This window comes from Hypomesus transpacificus, chromosome 11, assembly GCF_021917145.1.
Source record: "Hypomesus transpacificus isolate Combined female chromosome 11, fHypTra1, whole genome shotgun sequence".
Classification (NCBI taxonomy): Eukaryota; Metazoa; Chordata; class Actinopteri; order Osmeriformes; family Osmeridae; genus Hypomesus; species Hypomesus transpacificus.
The window spans coordinates 14,184,668-14,207,241 of NC_061070.1; the positions used below are offsets into that span (position 1 = coordinate 14,184,668).

At 37.9% G+C, this 22,574-nt stretch overlaps 1 protein-coding gene across 1 annotated transcript; it reads right to left on the reverse strand.

Moving 5' to 3' along the window:
* Positions 1-6,969: 6,969 nt before the first annotated feature.
* fam204a (family with sequence similarity 204 member A) lies at positions 6,970-19,682 on the reverse strand. The gene is made up of 7 exons (XM_047030081.1): positions 19,332-19,682; positions 19,024-19,114; positions 18,694-18,736; positions 18,304-18,406; positions 15,601-15,690; positions 7,873-7,982; positions 6,970-7,536 (listed from the first exon to the last, which is right to left on the reverse strand). The coding sequence occupies exons 1-7, from the start codon at positions 19,569-19,571 to the stop codon at positions 7,485-7,487; spliced, it is 729 nt and encodes a 242-aa protein (XP_046886037.1). The 5' UTR covers positions 19,572-19,682; the 3' UTR covers positions 6,970-7,484.
* Between the last annotated feature and the right edge of the window lie 2,892 nt (positions 19,683-22,574).

Below are 22,574 nucleotides of genomic sequence, written 5' to 3' on the forward strand. Positions count from 1 at the left end.
ATATCTGCATTGCAATAATCCCCCCCCCCTCCCTCCCTCCTTCTGCGCTATCAACTGTCTGTCCCGTCATTGTGGTTCAGCACATTTAATAAACAGAATTATATGTTGATGTGTGTTCAGTATTTTGGAAAAATACACTAGATGAAGACAATACAAAATCCCAGAAAGACTGTGCTGACATTAATCCATTAAACTCAAAACTCCCTAGACATCCAGCCTGTAGGAGTAATCAACCAATGTGGGCAAGCAGAAAACAGAGCTGTGCTACCCGACAACCTGGCCAAACTACAATCATTACAGTAGATGTCTTTGTGGTGTCTATTGACTTGCTACTAGAATCTTTCAGTTTACTCCTTTTCAAACAAAAAATGGTCTGGAACATAATGAAAAAAACAAGCTCTTAAGTGTGTTTTGAAATCATTACGCTCTCGCTCCGTTTTCCTATTCCAGCAGCTTAAATAAAGAGGTGGCTTCTCAAGCAATCCTGGCCTTGTTTGTTTAAGGTAATTACTACTTGTCCTCCCATCCTGCCAGCCCAGATGATGCATGAAAATTACCGTTCCCCTACTTCAATCAAAGCTGAGAAAAGAAAGGGGAGAAAGGGGAACTGAGGAAAGCAGATGGGGGGGGGGGTGTTGGTGATAGAGAGACTCGGAGATACACACAGCTCCCTCCCTGCATGACAAGAAAGGGCACTGTCTCTGATTAATTAGCTGGAGTTGGTAATCAGTTTAATAAGTCTGAAGTTGATGGTGAGAGGTCCCCTTTGGCGGGGCCTGGGTAAGCTTAGCGCCCTGTTCAGGGCCGTCTCTTTCTTCTGCCGAGTAAACATGCAGTCTCTTTTTACATAAACAGTTGTTTCTTTTTTGTCAGGGCCTATTTTGCCCAAACTGCCTGAGAGCTTCACACCAAAGCTTAAGTCACTTCCAACAAACAGAGATGGAGTAGAGGACAAATTCATGAATTTTTCAATATAGGAAAACTAATTAAATCTAGGCCTTTTGTAAAGAATATAGGGTGAGGGCACTTCTTCTGGATAGTGTGGTCCAACAAAGGGAGTCTAATGCACTAATACAAGATAATTCAGACCAGTCCCATAATGGACTAGTCAATGGTCAGCTATCACTTTCATTCTTTCATTCTTAATTGAAATCTTATTTGGAGAGTTTTTAAAGTATACTACTGAGTAGAAAACAAGACTTATGTAACATCACAAAAACTGAGAATGTCCTAAGGTACCTGACTGTTGGTTAACTCTCACTACAATGAGAGGCCAGATTATGATGACTTAATCATATTGATAACTGAAACCAAAATATCCATAAATTGTATGTCATAAAAATACTGTGTGACATTACTAATAACTCACCATTATAATTATTCTCATGGGTCTATTATTCATATCATCTCACATAATAATAGATTGGTGTGACAAGGGCATCAAACAAGGTTGGAGAATGAAAGACCACCCAGAACAGCATTATCTCCTCCTTTTGAAGATGATTCATCTGCTCACGTCTCGGAGCTATATCTTCAAGCAACAAACCCTGAAACTGAACAAAAGGAAAATAAAATGGGTGTAAGTCTGTATAATATACAATTAAATAATTCTGATGTGAATAATGTAATTAAACCAATACATTCAGAGAGAAAAAATCCCTGTCAAACTTTTTGAGATACAACAACAATATTATATTTCATTGTAATATATGGTACTTACATGATTACACCCAGTTACATGACTGTGAATTGTTAGATTAGTAAATGCAGAAAGTTTAAATCCGTTATAGTCTAATCTTCTGTTAAACAATGTACTTACTGTACTTTTAAGTACAGTATGTAACCAACCTGTTGGTTAACTAAAATAAATAAAATGAGGGCTGGTATGCCTTTTATCAAATAATGTATCACACAACATTACACAAAGCAAAGTTATAAATTATCTGACATAATTAGCTTCTCCAGCATAAAGTTGTTGCCATGGCACTGTACATTATAGTAGTTTGTGGCCAAACAAACTCATAGTATTCAGCCTTTGATAAGGGACTGCCACATAACCAATGCAGTTAATGATAGTCCGGTGTTACAACAGAAAGACAGTCAAGTAGCAGATAGTGCACAGAAATAATTTAAGCAGTGTTAAGTGGTCTATTGTCATTCAAATGATAAATTATGCTTGGCAGAGGTTTAAGAATGGCTTTTACAAAGCATTGCTATTGTTTGTGTCGAGACAAGGTTTTAGGAAGTCAGAATTGAGGGAATTGCTTTGGAGAGTTTCAAGAACTTCCTTGGGGTTTGAAGACAAATTGGTTCCATGCTCATCAGGCCTACCCTATGAGTCAGATGAGCTTTCGACAGAACAAACTACTGCCTCTGCTGCAACTATGAAGGCTGAGCCAAACAAAGCTGAAAGGGGTCTAGTGACAAAAATAAGCACAAATATACTTTTATTTGGTTCTAGATGTTTCATTAAAAGTGTTGCTGTATTTATTACATAAATCCATTCCTTTCAAATGATGCTAATCTACATTATAGTCATACATTTATGGGAAAGAAATGAGCCATGAACAGCTTTCTTCTGTGTTTATTCAGATGTTTTTAGGAGTGACAGACAGAAAATGTAGACCCATTTCACCATTACTTATTGTCTGTCGTTGGTTGTTTTCAATCAAGTAAAGCTCTGTAATTACTTTCTGTGGTGGTTGTTCTTTCTTGTAGACCTCCTTGGGATGTAGACAATAAATGACCAGACAAACCAGACTCACTATGGACTGTCTGGATACAAATCAAGTTAAAGCTAATGACATCATTTATGTTCATTCGTAAAAAGCCCCTAAGGTTATTTTGATCACTTTGTGACCATTTGTAAGACAAAAGAATCATTTGGGTCCTGTCAGTGCTACATTGACCCAAGGTCTTAGTGAATCATTTGATGCAGGTGTGTTAACACAGAAAACTATTACTTGCTTCAAAACCATTACTTCTACTCAGTAGCTCTGCACCAAGATTCATTCTTTTTATACCAGTAGTCACTTTGTTCCCCCAATTGTAATTGCTTAACGTCACAATTGAAACCCCAGGACATGTGCTAAAAACAGATCAAAGCAGTTAGTCCAGATGATAATATTTGAGACAAAATGACAAATCAAGACATGCAGTGGATTCAAAAGGTAGCTGTTTAGTTAAGGTACAGTGAGCAAGGATAATAGTAATACATTTTATTTATTTTTTGCTTAAGCTATGTAGGTGTAGGTATGGGTATCGCATTGCTTAAGATGTCATTACCTTTGTGGGGATAGTAAAACGATTCTATAAAGAAAAATGAAATATTCATTAAGTTGGTTAATAATTCATACAGATAAAATGCAATATGCAGTTTGCTTAGTGAAGATGAATACATAATGACTGCATGTTCAGCATATTTGTTCTTGGGAACATTTTATCCTATTTCATGATAACAGAAAATTAATTGAAAGTTAATTTTCATTTTGTGTTCTTATATTACATAAAATGAGAATACATGCTTTCAAAGTTTCCAACTAAAGCACAATTTGTAGGGTCTTACAATGCAGTATAACTACCCTACAAATGACTGTGATTTCTAATTATTATTGGGGAATAGTATTAATTTTTTTTTGTTATCAAATTATGAGATCTCTGTCTATTTGCCCTCATTCCAGGAACTTTAAAGAAGTTGATGTAGCAAAAACTGTCTGAGTTGAAAAGCTACTGTTATCAAAGCCGGATACAGTGAGAATATCACTTCATACTTTGCCTTGGTATTGAAATTGGGTGAGTTTCAAACTTTTTTTCAATTAATGAAACACTTTTGATATCGATACTAAACATATTTGTAATTTAATGCAATGTTTTGGCACCCTAGATATGCTTTGTTAATGCCCTGCATTTCATATTATTGTACATCATGTGCATTGGTTGACTTGATTTTCATGCGTTAATTCTCCTCATTCATTTCTACATTTACATTTGGTCATTTAGCAGACACTGTAATCCAGAGCGAATTACCGTAAGTACAGGAACATTCCCCCCGAGGCAAGTAGGGTGAAGTGCCTTGCCCCAGGACACGATGTCATTTGGCACGGCCGGGAATCGAACCAACAACCTTCTGATTAATAGTCCGACTCCCTAACCGCTCAGCCATCTGATCCCAACATCTGATTTCTACATTACACTCCTGTCTCCCTCCCTCTGTCTGATGCAACCTGCAATTACATTTTTTTAGCGAGCCACTGAGTGTTCAGACACTGTGCTCATTATAGCTTTTATTTACAGTGGTGTATCCATGCAGTGACAGACGTTTTAAGTTGCTGAATGCTCCAGATCCCTCCGCTTGACTAGGATACCCTAAACACTGTCAAACTGATCTCGTCACTGCACAGAGGTTAATTTGGCTTTGAGATGAATCTACTTTTGTCTAATTATCAATCGTGACACCCATAATCATTTAATAATTGTTGCATTATAATACATGGCGTGTCTTTTGTGTAAGAATTCTGCGCATCTTGACAAACAAGACCTATTAAACAACACTGTGGCCTTTTTCAAGAGTGATGATTACGCTAATTAAAACTGCAAAACATCTGTGCGGGCGGTGGACGTGCCTGAATTAAACAGGTCATTAAATCAGCAGAGGAAAATGTCAACATCCACATCGGCTGTCGCTCTGAGACTCTTGCACTTTGCAAATGGTTGAGCACTGAAAAAGAAATGTTAAAATAGAATATGCTACTTATGCTTGTCCCCTCTCCTAATGTCTTTAGTTAATTTGTTGTTGTTAATATAAATATATGCTTATAATATGACTGTCTTTTGGAAATTGGACATGCTGCTTTGATCCAAAGACCACTTTACTCTACACTTAAATTACTGTACCTTATAGTTGATGTTGGATATAAAACCAGCAGAGGTGATAAACTTCTCCATATTGTCTCCATGTTTTCATATGTATATAATACTTCATATCATATAATAACAATCTATTGTATGCCTGTTGAAAAAAATACCTTTTCCTTTGGGTTTTGAAGTTAAACCTGGGTTGCTTGTGCATGTTTGTTTGCCTTTAATCTAGTGATGACAGATAGTGATACTCTTGATATCTTATGTACTTGATACCAAGTACATATGTCCATTTTCACGGCAGAGCCTAGGCTACACTTCACAACATTCAACCATTTAATAGGATTGTTGTTCTTCTTTTATTATACTCCTTACAACAACCATTTTTCCCAATAAGTGTTTCAGTATGTGCCGTGGGAGTTTGTCTATGCATTTCACAACAAATCAACATAGGTCAGGGGCCAAACCTGGCCTGCAGTTAAAACCCAACAAAAATAGCTCCTTTACATGGAGAAATGGAAAGTGGATTTTCCTGCTTAAAAACAGCATCATCCCTGCTCTGGGCATTATCCTGTGTTCAAAGAGATTAATAAACTGAGATGCTATTGATATGGTGGTGCACAGCCCTTGGCTGCAGATCTGGTCATGTTCAATGACAACCCTAGCAATGCTAACATTAAACGTACTGAAAAGCTCTAACATATGACAAACTCATACTCACAGATTATTTTTTGCTTCTGGCCATTGTTTTGACTGCACTGGTTAGACAGCAATTCCAGGGACTCATGATGAGAAGATATACAAAAGGAGTTTTCCTAGAGAAGGTAAACATTATCCAAGAGGAGGTCAAATTAATTATCACCTCTATGAAAAGCCTTCACTATCTCCGAGATTTGAGGTCATGCAATGTTTACAAAGTGAATCAAATATTCACACATTCAGACTGCTCTGATTCAGTAAGCAGCAATGAACACCATCACATATACCATTATCTTAACAGTTTAGCTGTTAATAAACACAGATGTTGGGTGGCAAATAAGATCTAATGATATAAGTTAGCTCCATAGGGTTATGGGCAAAACAATCTAACATCAAATGTTGTGTTTCTTCTTCAGTCAAGACATATTTTCAGATAGCAGTACTCAAATTGAAGAAAGCGGATGTTTTACTTTGATGTGCTCAACATTGTTAAACTCCTCTCTCATTAAAGAGATAATAGTTTAATTAGCACAAATTCATAAACTGACAACCTTTCATACAGCCCTGTACTGTAGATAGGCTTGGATCACTATTATTGTCTTCAATCACTGTCTGGTGTTTTGTTAAACACATATTGTGCTTCAAATCAATTATAAATAATATAGCATTGCTTAAGTGAACAATAACCAGATACCATTTTAAAGTTGAAGGGTTGCTGCGAAATTTTCCAATAATCTTTTTATGCTTCTTGAGGTTCTACTGAAGTACACACAGCAAGGCTAAGAAAATGCAAGCAATTGAGAAGACAATGAGTAAACAACTATTGTCGGGTGGATTCATCCAGTTTGCCTTGTAGAAGAGCAATCATTTTACATTGTTGAAAAAAATAATGAAGCCTTATGACAGCAATTAGACTTACACTTTTTCTGTATGCACTTCACAATAATTATCAAAACAAGTATTGCAATTGGAATGTGGAACAGAAATGTAAGGAGTGGGTTCAGATGAATACAGGGATTTCAGCATATCCCAAAACATCAAAGTGCAAACTAACAGAAAAGGGAAAAGTACGGCAAATACATTAACACGGCATCCTCCACCGCTAGTGTAGGCTTCTCTTGTGCGCCTCTAGTTTAAGCTGAGGAACAATGGCACTCCCTCAGCATGGGTGAAGGCCAACAGCAAAGCCTGTGTTTGTGTGTCTCACACGCTCTCTGTTCACTCAACTTACAGTTTATGGCTGCTCAGAACAGTTTACAGCGTCCAAATTTAATTTTGCACTCGCAAATCCTATCGCACATTATCCTGTACATTGCATTAGGACCCTAATCTTTCCTTTCTCTTTCTCCTCAGAAGAAAGGAGTGCCTTCATGATTAACCCACTTTACAGCAATAAATAAACGCATCATCCAGTAATGTACACCAGATTTAATTTTTAGGAAAGGGACCAGAAAAGCTCAAATCACAGAAATGGAATGAAAAATAACACAATACAGCCACCATGGAGTGCCTGGGGAGAATTAATTTGAACATTTTGTAATTCTTGCCATATACTTGATGGGCTTTGCATTCTCTTTTTTAAATCCTTTTTCTCAAAATCGTCTGTGAATGTGTACAAACTTCAATGTTTGTTTAAATACAAATGACATACAAGGCAACATCACAAAACTAATTGAATATACCAAGACATTAAGTACCAAAATCATACTCAAAATGTTGTGAACCTACAGGTTAAGTACACCACACATACAGAGAGAGAGATCTCAAGTCTGCTATACATCTTAGATACTGCCTGTGCTGCTCTGTTTAATGTGATCTGTTGTTGTTGTGATATATAAAGACATGTGAAGGAGCTAGACTACTAACTCATTTGAAAACATAACATGAATTCAAATGTCTTCAATGATGATTCAATGTCTCCGTGTCTGTCACATGTATCCCATATTGCTTTTGGTCTCCCATCTTTGCTTGGCTTCAAACCTGAAATACAAGAAAGTATATGTTTAAATAACAACAACCTCTTACTACAATACAGTTTCATACTGCTTCAACAAAAAAGTAGACTGGTGTGCTAATGTGACCATTGTTTTAACGTAAAGATCCACAGCTGGCATCGGCTTCAAATTGTGACAGTTCAACATGGTGCCAGATATAAACAGTGCATCTGCACATATAACCCTGTCGTACCCAAACATTTAAGACACAACAAAGGACCTAAAACAATTTAATTAGCTAAATTAAAATACTGTACTGTATTTAAGACACAGTGATGTAAAAGATGATGACGATGTTAGAAGAGTAAAACAACAAACAAACCCCCAAGCAATTTGCTTCTTCCTTTTCTGAGCTGCCCGCGAAGCCTCTGCTTCCTGTTTGCTTTGCACAAAGTCACGGCAATCGGCCGCTTTTGCAATTTTCACGGCCAGCTATTGAGAGAGAGACAGAGACAAGGCCCATTAGAGAATGTAAATCAGTCTCTCTGGCAAGCAGAGCTATTCCAACTCGTGTGTCAGGGTGGCTTCCCATCAATGCCGCAGGTCCCCGTTTTGTCTCATCCAAACCGTGATGGCTCCTAGACTGTGGGTTGGAACATAGAATACTTACTGTCTACACACATGAACACACACCCACCCACACACATACACAAGAACATTTCATTCACACTAGATAATATAGTCAACAATCCCATATAGTCAAGTCCCATGAATCTGCAAAAAGGTTCTGACATTCTAACATGTGGTCTACATTTTATTTTGAGTATTTGTAGTCCTCGAAATAAGAAATAAAAAGAATGGCTATGAGTGCAAGGCAAACTCCCAAGAAAGAGGTATTGGGTGTATTGTGGTGCAGAATAATCCCAATAACCCAAGTCACAGAGAAGGATTGGAAACAAAAGGATAAAGCCTCCCTCCTCTGTCACTCCAGAGATAGGTTTATTATTCAACCAGAGGCAAACTTTGATAAACAATTTGGAACAATTTCACCAAACCTTTTGGTAATTCTTTGTAATATTCAGAGGAGTACAATCAGGGAGAAGAAAGTCTTAAGGTAATAAAGAAATGTGCCACCACTGCGCTACTCAAGAGAAAAAAACCTGGTGAAAAAAATGTTTCAATTATAATTAAGTGGGATAAACTTTATTAGAAAGACTGAAACTAAAATATCTCCTAATGCATGCTGGGATTAAGCAGGTCAGAGCGAGCAGCTCGGAAAAATTAAACTCTAAAGGCTTTTTATCACCATATTTCAGGAACCAAGGGTGTAAAATGTTCTAATTTGGGATACATTAAAAGCCATAAAGGTCTTTCAAAAAGATTAATGGTACTTTGCTTGGATTTAAGATAAGGGCTTCAGCTGGCTGCAAGTGCTGGGCTCCGACTGGGCCCTCGAGGCATTCATCTATACAGTCACTTGGAAGATTTGTAAAAGCGTTTGCATAACCTGAAGCTAACATCCTATGACAGTTTTCTAATTCCTTGCCATTTTTATAGGTTTTATGGCCCATAAATCATGTTTTCTAGTCAAATGTTTTAAAAGGAAAAGTTACAATGGATGATCACTCTCATGTTTGGGGTAGATTTGCCCGAAGATAATACTCACCAGGGTGTTTTGAGCACCATGTTTAAGTGAAGTAGGTGCTAAATGCTTTTGCTTGGCTAGAGTGCATGCTGAGATCATAAATCTGGGGTTCATAAAATTTTTGACAAATCTCAGAACAGCTCTTGCTTGAAACATTTACCTAAAATAAAGTAATTGAGTAAAAAGCCCAAGCTTATTCTGAGGGGGAAAAAAGTGGTGGATGCTAAATGGCTTCTTCTGAGGTTTACACCCAGAGATTTATCTTTTTTTCTACACACGGATTACCCACATTAACCTGCTCTCCTGTGGGGAGCATTTTAAATGCAAAGGTCTATAAAACACGCCTTCCAAAACATTGCACATGCAAAATTAAAAACCTATTGCTGTACCCCCCCTCCCCCCCCACACACACACACACCTTTCTCTTTCTAATTCAGAACTGAGCAGCTACTATTTTTGAAGCGTTAAAGGTCTTTAACAAAATTATCAGTTTAGTCTACAGTCCCTGATTGTCTTTACTGGGGCTCAAACATTAATGTCAACCAAGTTACCTAGGAGACAGAACAGATCAAAGAGACAAAAAAGCCCTCAAATGTCTGATTAATCAAGCCTGCAAACAGCTTATTTCTTTTAGCCTGCATGCAAGTATGAAAATGAGATTCCGAGAGCAGTACATTGTGCAGATTTGTTCATTCTTATCTGAACAAAGCCAGCGGCAGCTTATTTCATGGATCACTGGCACTGTCAGGCAGTGGCGCCGAGCAGGTGACGGCTCCTCTTTCTGTGGCTAGAACAAAATTAGCAAAAAGTCGGCACAAATTAGCCTCTCATATTTTCTGTAATATGACATTATTTTTTATTTACTTTTTTGATCCACTTTTCAGGATTTTTCACCCTCCCCTTGTGTTCGTCTTAGTGCCAAATCCTTTCACATCAGAAGCTGGCAAACAGAGTGAGACAGGAATAAAAATACAATGCAAAAGGAAAATGATACCAGACACAAAATCTCACACATTCTTTGTTCAAATCTGTCATTCAAGGCTATTTTATGTTTCCAAACGACTATAAAAATCTTAGACTGCGAGTGTCTGATTCAATCAATGGTTTCTTCTCACTATTGTTTTCTCTTCAGTCTGTCCTAAGCACAGTCTGTGTTTAACCAAAGGTTTATTCAAAGGATTAATGCTGTGACCTTTGGAAGGGTTTGCAAGCGACAGATCCACACTGCATAATATAGTCACTGCAGCAGCGGCAGCTTAGGGCCACTAGGAGGGTTAAGTCAACAGCACCACTTTCTGTTGTCACTCATGTTTGGGTTGTCATGGAAATTCAAGTGGGCTCACAAACATGGGACCCAGTAGTTATATAGACCTATATGCAATATAGGTTATGAAGGCCATGTCAAATATATCCAGTTTACTGACAGAATGAACAATGAAAACATAACCATGAGTATGCAGAGATCCCACTACAAAGACATGAGAAAGTATCTATTACAGTAGCAACTGCTTATTACACCATTTATGTGGCTTCAGAAAAACATAGTTGAGCATATGACTAAATAGAACTCAGCAATGTCAATACTCTAAAAAAGTGTTCTGGTATTAACAATATGAAATAAATGATGGCTTTAAGGAAGCAATGGCCTTAAACTCATTCATAAATTTCTATCCAGGGAAGCCTCTTCCAATTAAAACGTGTGAGAGGTGGATTAACTGGGGCTATGTGGCTTTGCCTCACTAAATCACCTCCCCGAGCTGCTCTGCTGCATTTGACGTGTAAACGATTAATGACCAGCCTAATTCCCTTATCACACTACCTTAATGCCTAAATAATGTGGCCTTAGTCAACTTTGGAAAGCAGGGCTGTATAAGAATGGAATGAATATCAGATTAGGCAGCTCACATGTAATTTCAGTCTAATTTCCAAGAATGGAGGTGTGGAGGAAAAAGAAAATGGTTTTCTGCGTTAAAAGTCAGATCACTGCCATAGAAATTAGCTTGTTTGTGGAAAGGAAATCCAGTAAATGTGGCATTATGTCATACATGTGCCTATTAATCTGATGCTATTACCCATGTTCATTTTAAATGTCAATATATTGATGTACAATCGATTTACACTGACTACTGTATAGGTATTCTAATGATTGTCACCTTGTGGGGTTCACATTCCACTGCCTGTGTGAGCAAAGCAGGCTTTAGATCTGTATGTTCTGCACAAAGGAGATACACAACCTGGATTAAAGCCCATAGGGTTTTCTTTGTGTAATGCATTTGAGGTTATACACCACAGGAGTGTGGTAGAAAACCATCCATGTTACACTTTTCCTCCTCTGACCTGTTTCTCAATGGAACGTCTCAGCTAACCCTGGGCACCACTATGTCAGAGTATCAAATCTAGGTCTGCACACCAAGCTGTACATTAGTAGCATGAAGACATGCAAACCGACCTAGCCTCATGCTTGATTTGACTGTGTTTCAAAACCATCTTCCTTGCATCTGTATCCTGAGAGTTTCTTTTCCAGACATATTTCCATATTCTCCACAAAAAACAAGATATTCAGTCTTTCATAGGGCAGTCACATAAGAGGTTTATGTAATCTTACCTCCAATTTGACAAACAGCATTACATGGCAAGTAAAAAGAGATCCACTCCTGGGAAGACGCTACTGAACAGCCTTTGGTATAATGCCATGTCTCCATATTCTGTTATAATAATCTGATTCTAGATACACAACTGTCATCTTTAGGGGCTGAAAAAGTCTGAAAGTTTGCCGGCTTTGTGCACACTCCATTATCTTGCCTCTTCTGAGTAGGGTAGGCTTATTAGCAAGCTTTGAACTCACACTTACAATGATGTGCCATCAACAGTTTTATAAGCTAATTAGAAAAACAGTTTAATTAATGACTGACTGGCAATAAAATGGCAATCATGAAAAAAGAAACCAAGGGTGCTAAGCTTCCACTACCACCAATTAAGGCCTAATTACAAACAAATTATATATGTGTTTTGCTGTGGGCTTTAATTTTTAAAATGGCTCTAATTAAAAGAGAAAACATGCTAATTAATTAAACAGCACAAAAATCTACATTGAAAAGTATGCTTTGTCTATCAAGTAATTAATGAAATACAATAATCCAAATGAGATTCCCTAGCATTTGATAAAAGCTTAGTACCCATTTCAAAATCCATTTCAAAATTAATGGGCAAAAAAATTAATGTGAGTCATCCACAGATACAATAAAAGTTCATTCAGTGATAAATTGCTTATGCTGAAGGAAATAGGAACAAAGATGAGAGTTTTCCTTAACTGTTTCCCAGTTGCCTGGGGGTCCTTGAAAGGAAGACAGTGTGAGTCTCATTCTTTGATGTGGGGCGGGGACAGGGGAAATCTGATAAGGAGTGTTTTCCATAAAAGCAATTCTCATTAATTTTTGATTACAAACACAGGCATGGCAGGCAAAGGTAGTGAAAAGGAAGAAGGCCCAAATAACATCAATAACATGAAACATTCTTAGTTCAGCTCTTTGTTTTAACTAACTAGCCATGTCTCTCCGAACAAAGCCAACCATGCCACCTTTGTTTCACAGTACTTAAGCAAGGCTTTCCAGAGGCTTGTATTTAATGCACAGTATAGCTTTTTGCCCATGGCTTACACGATTTAAATAGTTCCTCTGTAAAGAGGGTTGCAGTATAATAACATTGAATGTAATGGAAGTCTTATAATGCAAGTTTGCCTTACGGACAAAGAATAACAGCCCTTCAAGAAACTACCTATTGTTTGAAGAACTGCGTCTCATGGCTTGCATACCTTATCTTTATAAGTACCTGGTCATATTACACATATCTACACCAGGACCCAGTGTGTTTTAAGAACCTGTGCTTTAGGAACCACACTGGTGTTTCTCACAGTGTTCACATCCTTTAGCTTCTGGAACATTAACGGACATGACACCCCCTATTGTGTCAGACTAAGGGTTTCGGTTTGAAGTGGTAATGCTACGCTAATAGCTGTGATCAGTGCTAAGGGGAAACTGTAAGCAGTAACACAGTGTGACAGTCCTTTGTTTTGTATTGTACTCACTTTTTAAACTGCGGCCTCTGAGTATAACAAAGGCTTATGGCTTGGTTTTATAAACCACTGAATTATTAGTTATAGCATAGGGAAATTTTTGTGTCAACAGAAAAGAACCATCCAAAAAACATTCACCTGGTAACATCAAGGGACAGAACATGGGTTCATGGGTTCATGGGTAGTACTGCAGTCATTTTACACTAGACGAAGTCGACATCCTGGTGGTCTGACAGAGACATTTATATATAAATGGTGTTACCATCACCCCAGGAAACTTCATAATCCCATCATCTATATACTGTAATACAACTACAATATGAAGAACCGCTCTACTCCTAGCAACTGAAGAGTTTCAGTTTGGATGGAAATATAGCTCTCACTGTTTCAGTTTCTCAAATGCTCAATTAATCCATCTTTCAACTATTAGCTGCCGGATCCTATCAACTCTCCTGACATAGGTTGAGCTGGTTATATATAGCAGTCACTTAATGCTATGCTAATTCTGGAAATTAATTACACCATATGCAACTTACAGCTGTGTCAAATAATATGCAATAATCAAAGGATGGAGTCGCAAGTGTCTTAATTGAAGGACTTGCACCACTTAATCTTCTGAACTAATATTAAGAACTACTTCAGAGGCCAGAAGCTTTTCCTTGTATTTTGGGACTTGTTAGGCCTTTGAAAAAAAAATCATAAATACTGTTCTGAACAAACTAGCATTCATACTGTAGCAAAGACGATCAAACACTTGCAATCCTAGTGTATCTATGTCACTTTTGTTCTACAATGCAAGGTATTAGGGATAAAGAATGGATTCAAACCAAGAAATAATAGTCTCATGGTTTTGGTTAGTATGCCAATATGTACCTACTTTGAATCATCTTTTGTCGTTTTAGTACTTTTACTTTTACTTTTAAACCAAATAGAGGTTTAAAACATATCTAAAACAAAGAAAAGCAGTCGAGAAATATTAAAGTATATACATGAGAAGGCAATCTCAAAGCAACCTGTAATGTCCTGGCAGTGTCTCAGAACTGAGACAGATGAAAGTGCATGTATCACAGAATGAGTAAGGAGGTTTCAAAAAGGGTTTTAACACATTGTTTCATTACTGAGATTAGGAGAAGAAAGCAAAGCTGCAAAATCATTAATTGATAGCTGAAAAATTCAGAAACAAACAATTATATTAGGTAAAATTCAGGGTGGGCTTTCTATCTTCCTCTATTACACATTGGTTTGAGGAGATAAGTGCTGAACTGGTAGATGTGTAGGATGAACATACAGAATGGTGAGAAACAATGTGCCAATTTTGTTTTACAAACAATGCTTACTGTAGAGGGACCTTTATAATGCTTCGGGTCCGGCAGTTCGACACCAAAAAATCAAATAAATGTTGATTTTTGCCTTAGTTTGGAAAAAGTGGAGGGACCATGGGATGACTAGACTTTCGGAGTTTATAATAGTCTATGCACTATGCTCCTCAACATGTGAACACAGTGAGTTATGTATGCCAGACTGCTGTCAAATCCATCCTTCATGTTCCTGGCAAGCCACAAGGCAGGTGACAGAGAAGCAAGAACCTCAGCTAAATCTTCCTAAATCCACTAGTGCTCTAAGAGGCTTTCTAAGACTACAGGTACTTTAATTTATCTTTCAGTTTCTGACCACTTGTATAGCCATCAGTAGTTTACAGTAAATGGAGGAGACCATAAAGTCTTGAAGTCTGTTTTCTGTTGCAGTAGAAAGACAGATCAGACACCTAGCCTGCATTCATGTATTTTCAAAGTGTGATGTTATGGTGTCAACTGGAGGAGTATCCTAGTTTTGCATATACAATACATGTTGATCAATGTTGCTAATGAAACCTGACATTACAAAGAGCATCATACCACTCAAAGAACAGCACATCAGACGTTTCTCGAAGGGACATGATGTGATTCCTAACCAGAAACGTAGCAGCTATGTCTTCTTAATCACAATTATTGGTGTGTGTGGGCTCCATTTTCTGCTAAATTAGCTTCAACCTGCTTGATCCCTGATGGCTGCCAAATCAAGTAGTAACAAAACTGCAGGCACTGCATTTAGGGACGTATGCACTTCAAAGGTAAGAAACTCGCACCTTGAGAATGTTTTAACAGTTGGCTTGAAAGCAATGTACGGTTCATTAAAACGCAGAGCCAAAAGTCCTTTAGACATTGCAGCACTTCAAAACTAAGGGGAGGGCTTTCCATTAACTCAATGGAAAAGGGCTCCAGGACTTCTCAATGGTATGTGCCTGTGTGTGTTTTTGTTCCTCCATGTCTTTGCAGGAAAAATGGCCATGGATCCATTAGTTTGATTTGTCACAGCAGGAGCACCCCAAAGATCTCTTATCAGCACAACGTTACCTCTCGTGTGGCGAGTCTGTCGCTCATCTCCTCCGCCTTGGCAAAGTCCCCTCCAGCTATGGCACTCTCTATGCTCTTTTCTAGGCCGGACTGCAGAGAGGGGGAAAATTGAGAGATTTCGAAATAGAAGAAAAAAAAAATCAAAGAGTAACTTCAAAAGTCCCCAGGGCCTTATTTTTAATATGATTGCCATTACCACAAATATGTAGATTTCCCTTCACAAATGAAAACCTTTTTGATTGGATATTAGTGAGCAAATCTTAAAAAATGCTACAGGAGATTACCAAACATAAATGTGACTCTTTAATTACGCATTTCCATTACAGGCCTCAACAGTGATGGTTCAAAGATGCCCCTGGTGAACGACAGCATGACAGTTCTCCAAAGATGAGACTATCCAAGCAGTGGCGTAACTATAGGGAGTGCAAGGAGTGCAGCTGCACTAGGGCCCGTGGCGAAAGGGGGCCCGTCCTCGATCTCACCGTTAAAGTGAGACAACTTGACCGGGCCCCTTGAGGCAATCTGACCGGGCCCCTTGCACCGCTGTAAAACCGTAAGTTGAAGATCCCATATGATCCAGTGTTATCAATTCGCAAACATTTCTCAATTATGGTGTCAGTTATTCAGAATTATGAGCTATCACCTGCCCAATAAACATTTTAAAAACAGTCAGTGTTAACAACAGCAAATAATTAATTTTTCCTCATTGGCCTTTTGCTGAATGAAACAAATGTCGTTTTTATTAAGTAATATTGCCCTCGAAAAATAGCAAGGATGTCTGGGTAATATTGTTGTCAAAGATTCCCGCCCACCCACACACGATTGTTCCCATCCAGTTGTTGGAATACCACAGACAGTTGTTGTTGGGATACTACAGTTGTGTTGCATTAGCGTTTTGAAGCGAATTAGGCTACCCCATGCCATGCCCTTTAACATAAAAGTGGCTCCAGAAAGCGGCAGGAACGAAAAGAGCAATTTGTAAGTGGGGCAAAGCTGTCAAAACTATCCTCATTTGGATTGTGGCGAAGCGTGTTGAAGAGGACGCTACGTCTGACCCCCAGCTCGGCAACAGCAATGAGTGTGAAACTCAGCCACCAGGGTAGGCTAATAATTACATAACGTTTACTGTCTGGTGTATGCAGTTGACATGGCTATTAAACGTCATAAAAATGCACATATAGGCCTAGGCTACCAGGCAGCGGCCAGGTTAGATATAGTAAACTATGTGCAGGATGTAGTCGGAAAATAGCTGAAGCTAGATAGACTAAATGTAAACTAGCATATTTAACGAACATAAAATCAAATATTCACCATCGAAGTGACAGTTTTTTTTTACTAGTACCCAGATAGCACACATGACAGATCGAAACGTCATTCATAACGTCGGATAAGCCTTGGTAAATGATCAGATTTTCTTCTCATCTCTGTGCTCTATTTCAAATGTCGCAGATACGTCGGCTCATGACTGACTGTTCCATTATACTCATTCCGTGTTGTAGCAAGCATAATCTAGAGCCAGAGACTCGCGAGTCAGAGCCGTTCACTTTTGAAAACCGTCATCTATCTTCACATAGAAGGAGCAGTCGTTACCCTTAATTGTACATCATGAGTAGCCTAAATTTCCTTGCGCATCGCTAAACTGAAAACTCAATAATTTCGCCTGACGATAGGTCGGTAAGGGGCCCGTTGGTGAGATCTGCACTCGGGCCCGCCAAGTCCTTGTTACGCCGCTGTATCCAAGGCTGTACAGGGCAGCATTTCTACTTATACACTCAACCAAAAGGCTGTAATAGGATGCAGTGTGACTCGAGTCCTATTGTTCACAAACTCACATTGATCTCAGCCATCACATCAGGCACAAGAAAGCAGAGGAACGACAGTAAAACAGTTGTTCAAAGCAATGTGGACAGAATTATTAATTGTAAGTCTATTTTGAAAAAGCATTTTAAAGTTATATCAATGTCTAGCGTGAAAGACTAATGATGAAATCCATAAAAATAAAAAAATGGAATGTAAAGGAGTGAGGCCTTTAAAAAATTCTACTTCTTGTTAATTCTATCTTTAGCAATTGATAGTAGGACTTCTTTTTTGGTGCTGAAAGACAAACTGGGCTAAAAATAATATTCCAAATCAGCATTGCTAGAAATGCCAATTGAATTTGGCTAATTTCACATTATATATGCAGTACTGTACTTCATATTACCAACTATTCAGTTTACATGGTAATTTATATAGATATCAAAACATGTGACATTTAAAAACCACTGTTTCTGCTGTTCTCTGCTTCCTCTCCATCCATACAACTACTAACCTACTAGTATGTCTGGAGTTTAAGAAAGTCTTTCAACCAATTTATCCTGTTCTTTACTGCCCTGTAAAGCACTGGACTTTGTAAAGCTAGTTCTTTTGTAAAGACACCATGTAGATATGTCCCTTACATTAAATCTACATCTTACTCCAATGTTAACCACATAAGTCAAAGTAAAAAAACATCCACATGTCAAGATTAAACTACTCTCATCACTAAATATAACACGTTATTTTCCTCTGTCAAGTTTGAGTCAAGAAACCTATCCATCTGTCATATGATAAACAGTTTGAAGAAACTGAAATTAAACATTGGAAGATGGAACAATTTCATTGCTTTCTTAGCAAATTGATCATTGGACATAAGCAGGAAAATTAAGACAGAAATCTTGTTACCTGGGGAGTGAGGTCGCCACTAGCAGGGGGCTGAAATCTATCATTGATGCCAAAGTACTGCTTGAGGCCACCCCAATGCTTTTCGTGCTCCACCTGATGTTCTCTAGTGAGAGGGGAATATTGTTAATGTTCATGACATTGTAACAGAGACACATGGTTAATATAGGCCTATATGGTTGAGCAAAGCATAGCCAGAATACAGGGATCTGGTAGGCTAACTCTGCTCTCAAGTTTAAAAAATAAATGATAATTCAGGAAGCAGAGTGCATCACATGTCAGTTGTCAGTGAATTGATTGTAATTTGATGCAGTTGCAGTTGGCTAGAGGAAATTACAATGTGGCAGTACATTTGACAAGACTTTGTTATGGATAAAATGTTATTAGGCATACCTTTCTTGGTTAGATTCCATACTCTCAGTTGCAGGTTTATTAACTGTGAAGCAGATTAAAAAACAAATGTATCATTCTTAACATGAGAATCTTTTTTGTTAGCCGATGGGCCAAAATGTTGAAACAATCATTACACCAACAAACAAGTAAGGGTCTATTTCTACTATATTGTAGGTAAGTTGGTCTCAACAGATTTCACCCAATGATTTCACATAATATGTCAGTATGGGGGGGGGGGGGGGGGGGGGGATAGGCCACGCATGACCTGGTCCACTGGTACATCAAATATGATTAAATATGGTTGCTAATTTATATGTGACAGCAGCTGACCTTTCTTGTGTTTTTTTCTCTGCCGTTTTCCTTTTCTGTACAGCTTTGTTGTCTTGAGCTCATTGTTTTTCTTCTGTAGCTCTTTGAATTTCTGAAAAACATAATGACTCAACTGATATGACATATAGCTATCAGTTACGTGTATGTTCTATAAAGATACTTGCATGGTATGCATTCTTCACGACTTAAGAATCGATGGTTAGTCGGATCTATCATGCGCCCTATAAGAGCATCTCGACGGCATATTTGCTGTTATGAGTTCAAATGCCCTACCCAGTACCAATGTACATGATGTCATTTACACATACTTGCCACATTCCTTGTGAGATTCCTGGTAAGCTGCAGTCAGGAGAACGATCATTTTCTATTAGATTGGCAGTGAAAGGCTCTTTTTCTACAGATGCCCCACAATGTTCTTCTTCGCTGATTTGCAGAGATCCAACAAGACCTTTGGATTTTGACTGTGCTTCTTGACTTACACCATCGATCTCATCATCTGAACTAAGTTCTAAATCTGTCAAACCCTTAGGCAGAAGTCCACGATACATCGTTACCGAGTATTTGTACAGTATCTAAGCATTATATTAAGACCTTTAAGTACAGTTAGGTTTAAGCTACGGCTGCATTCGAAAGCAGTTCATTTCCGGATACACGTCGTGACGATTGAAAAACAAAAGCTACGATTGGGCAGGGCTTTTCCTTTCACCAATGAAAACTATGCTTGCATGATTGTGCCTGATGAGAATCGCTGATAGGCTGGGATCGCTTGAACCCTCCCAATTTCGCTTCGTAGCTCGGCTCGTTTTTCATGGACTTAAATGTGAAAGAAACTTAGATAAACACTGAATGCCGTTATCATCTATCTAATGTCCAAATTAAAGACTTGGGAACTTTAAAGATATAAATATCTGCACTTTACAAACGTATTGTAAAACAAAGTTATTTAGCCAAAATCTGTAGTGAACCAAATGTGATGATACTGTCAGCTATTTATAGGTAGTTTAGTAGGCTACAACTTGCATGTCAATGGTGAAATAATAGACATCTGTCGGTGTTACTCATACAATGTTCTCAGAAAGATAAGCATTCTATTTGGTGACCAGTGGCTCACACATTATTCAAAATGCTTTAGGCATTACATTATCATTAGAATGATTAGCATGCAAATCCTGTATAGCCCATGGCATTGGCAAAGAAACATCTACTCCTAAATTGCATATTAACCCAAACTCACATTAGTCTTTTTTGGTTGCATTTTCATGCAGTTCGAACCGCAGAGAAGGTTGCATCTTATAGTTCCCTCTGAATACTATTTGTATGAAGCAATGTTGTGTAGAACATTGGATTGTATTGTGTTATGTTTTCATTTGATGCTTCTGTCCTTTTCAGCTCATGTGATTGACAATTGAGTCATCCAGTAGAATATAGCCTATCTGGTGCTTGCATTTCTCAGTCATACAATATATAGGTTGTAATATCATTAAAGCAAGTACCTGACATCAATATAAAGAGTTACCCCTCTGGAATGAAAGTGTCAAATGTTTTATAACCCATTCCAAAACATCCATAAATGGCCTTGCTCTCTCCTTGACCTCCATGTGCCCTGTTAGGGACATTTACAACTTTTCACTTTTAAGACCAGTTTAATGCATATTAAACACAGCTGATAGGGCTTATGCTATCCTGGTACAGTATATTTAAAAGATATTTTGAACATTTTAAATCTCAATCTCATCCACTGAAATATGCAACTATTAACTGGTATCACTCACTCAGAATTATAACAGAGTTTAATTACATGTATGACAAGTTGATGGGTATAAAGCTTAGTCTGCACCAGCATAAATTCTAAAGGTAGGCTACAAAGAACTACAAAGTTGTGGTATTTGACAAAATGGACAGTGTTTTATTGATTATTGAACTTTGTGTTCTATTGCAGAGTTGAATCATATCTGGGCCATCTCTTCCTCTCCATCTCCCTCTCCCTCCATCCATTTCTTTGGCATGCGCTCCAGTTCATTATTTCCATAATTTCTTAGTAATTTGGAGTTGGCTGTTTAAAACTTGGAGCCTCTTATTAAGTTTTGGCCATGATGGATAAGAGGCAGGACTGTAAGAGCAGGGAGATAAACTAATCATCTTAAACCCCTAATTATTAGTATCTTAGTGTGACAGACTGTTTTTGCGAGCTAGCCAAATTGAGCCTCAAATGAGGAAAGGCATATCTGTGAAAGTGGTAATAATTTTAAGTCATCTCGATCTGGCTTGGGGTGGCAGAATTCATTAGTGCAGATTAGCACTGTGTGTACAAAGTAAATGAGATATCTAATAGCAAACGTGGAGGTCCAGGGATTCTTAATTTCCTGCCGAATATGAGGGATGATGTTAAGAGGTGATACATTTTAACATTCTAACTTGCACTATGTGGATCTGTGTGCGGCGTTAGCCAGTACTTTATCACTAAACCTCTGACCTTTCACCCTCTTCTGTATGAAGCTACTTTGAAAGTTATATCTCATACTGCAAAAGGCAGAAAACGGAACTCCATATCAGATTATGCAGTGTTACCCTGACAGGGTACCAAGCAGAATTGTTTTTGCGACGATACGAAGAAAGCTAATCATGTGTGTAAGGAGAAGGTTGGGAAAAAAATAAGATTACAAAGAATAATTTGCTGATATAATTACACCAAAATTGGGTACACACAATCGTCAAATACATGTATTGCTTGACCTGGGTTAGCCAGTGAAATAAATCCTCCTTCTATAGCCTTTGTTAATTTGTTTTTATCATCTCCAAGTGGTGTTTGTGCAGGCAGTTCAATTTGCATGTGTAATTCCACTGTGCAAATTGACAACAAGTAGATAATTCTAGGAAATAGGCTGGTTGCAGGCCCTAGCTATCTTCCCAAGCCTATTCATTTTGAGGAACCGCTGAGGCATGAAACTCATACATCAACTATTTCCTGACAACGCTTAGGCTTATTGTCCCCTAAAATGTCATTACAGCCATTATTTATGAAGCTAATTCATTTATTAAACCATATTTACTCTGACAGAATTTGTCACATTCTATCCATATCCTGAGCATAGCCTTTGAACAATGGTGTTTCAACGAGTCGAGAGAAAGTTTTAAACAGAGCTTATTTGGTTTCATATGTAATGTTGAAGTAGGATGATTTTGTAGAGTTCACAGGTGAAAACATTCAAATATGGTTGCACTTAATGGTGAGTTATCTTCATAGTAAGGAGTAAAAAATGTTTTTTCTGAATGTTGGTCTCCAACATATTTTAATATGCAACCATGCAAAATGGTAATGGCATGAATTGAAAAGATTAAGTGAATAGACAATCTTCGTACCTGTAAAATGCATGTCCTTGTTTCTTGATATTTCAATAAATACCTCAATATACTTTTTCTATGTAATTATTGGTGCCCTTGGCTTACCTCAGAATGTTCTGGTCGAAATGTTGTGCAAAGTATACCAAATTATCTTTCAAAAATGTTAAATAAATTAATAATCAAACATAACTTAACATGACTAAATGGAT

What these genes read in the sequence shown, in the direction of transcription:
- fam204a (XM_047030081.1), bottom strand. Translation starts at nt 19,571, where the DNA reads ATGTATCGTGGACTTCTGCCTAAGGGTTTGACAGATTTAGAACTTAGT. An exon ending in GTGGCGACCTCACTCCCCAG is followed by an intron (nt 15,691 to 18,303) that starts GTAACAAGATTT and finishes CCCTCTCTGCAG; the next exon opens with TCCGGCCTAGAAAAGAGCAT. An exon ending in AAGAAGCAAATTGCTTGGGG is followed by an intron (nt 7,537 to 7,872) that starts GTTTGTTTGTTG and finishes CTTGTATTTCAG; the next exon opens with GTTTGAAGCCAAGCAAAGAT.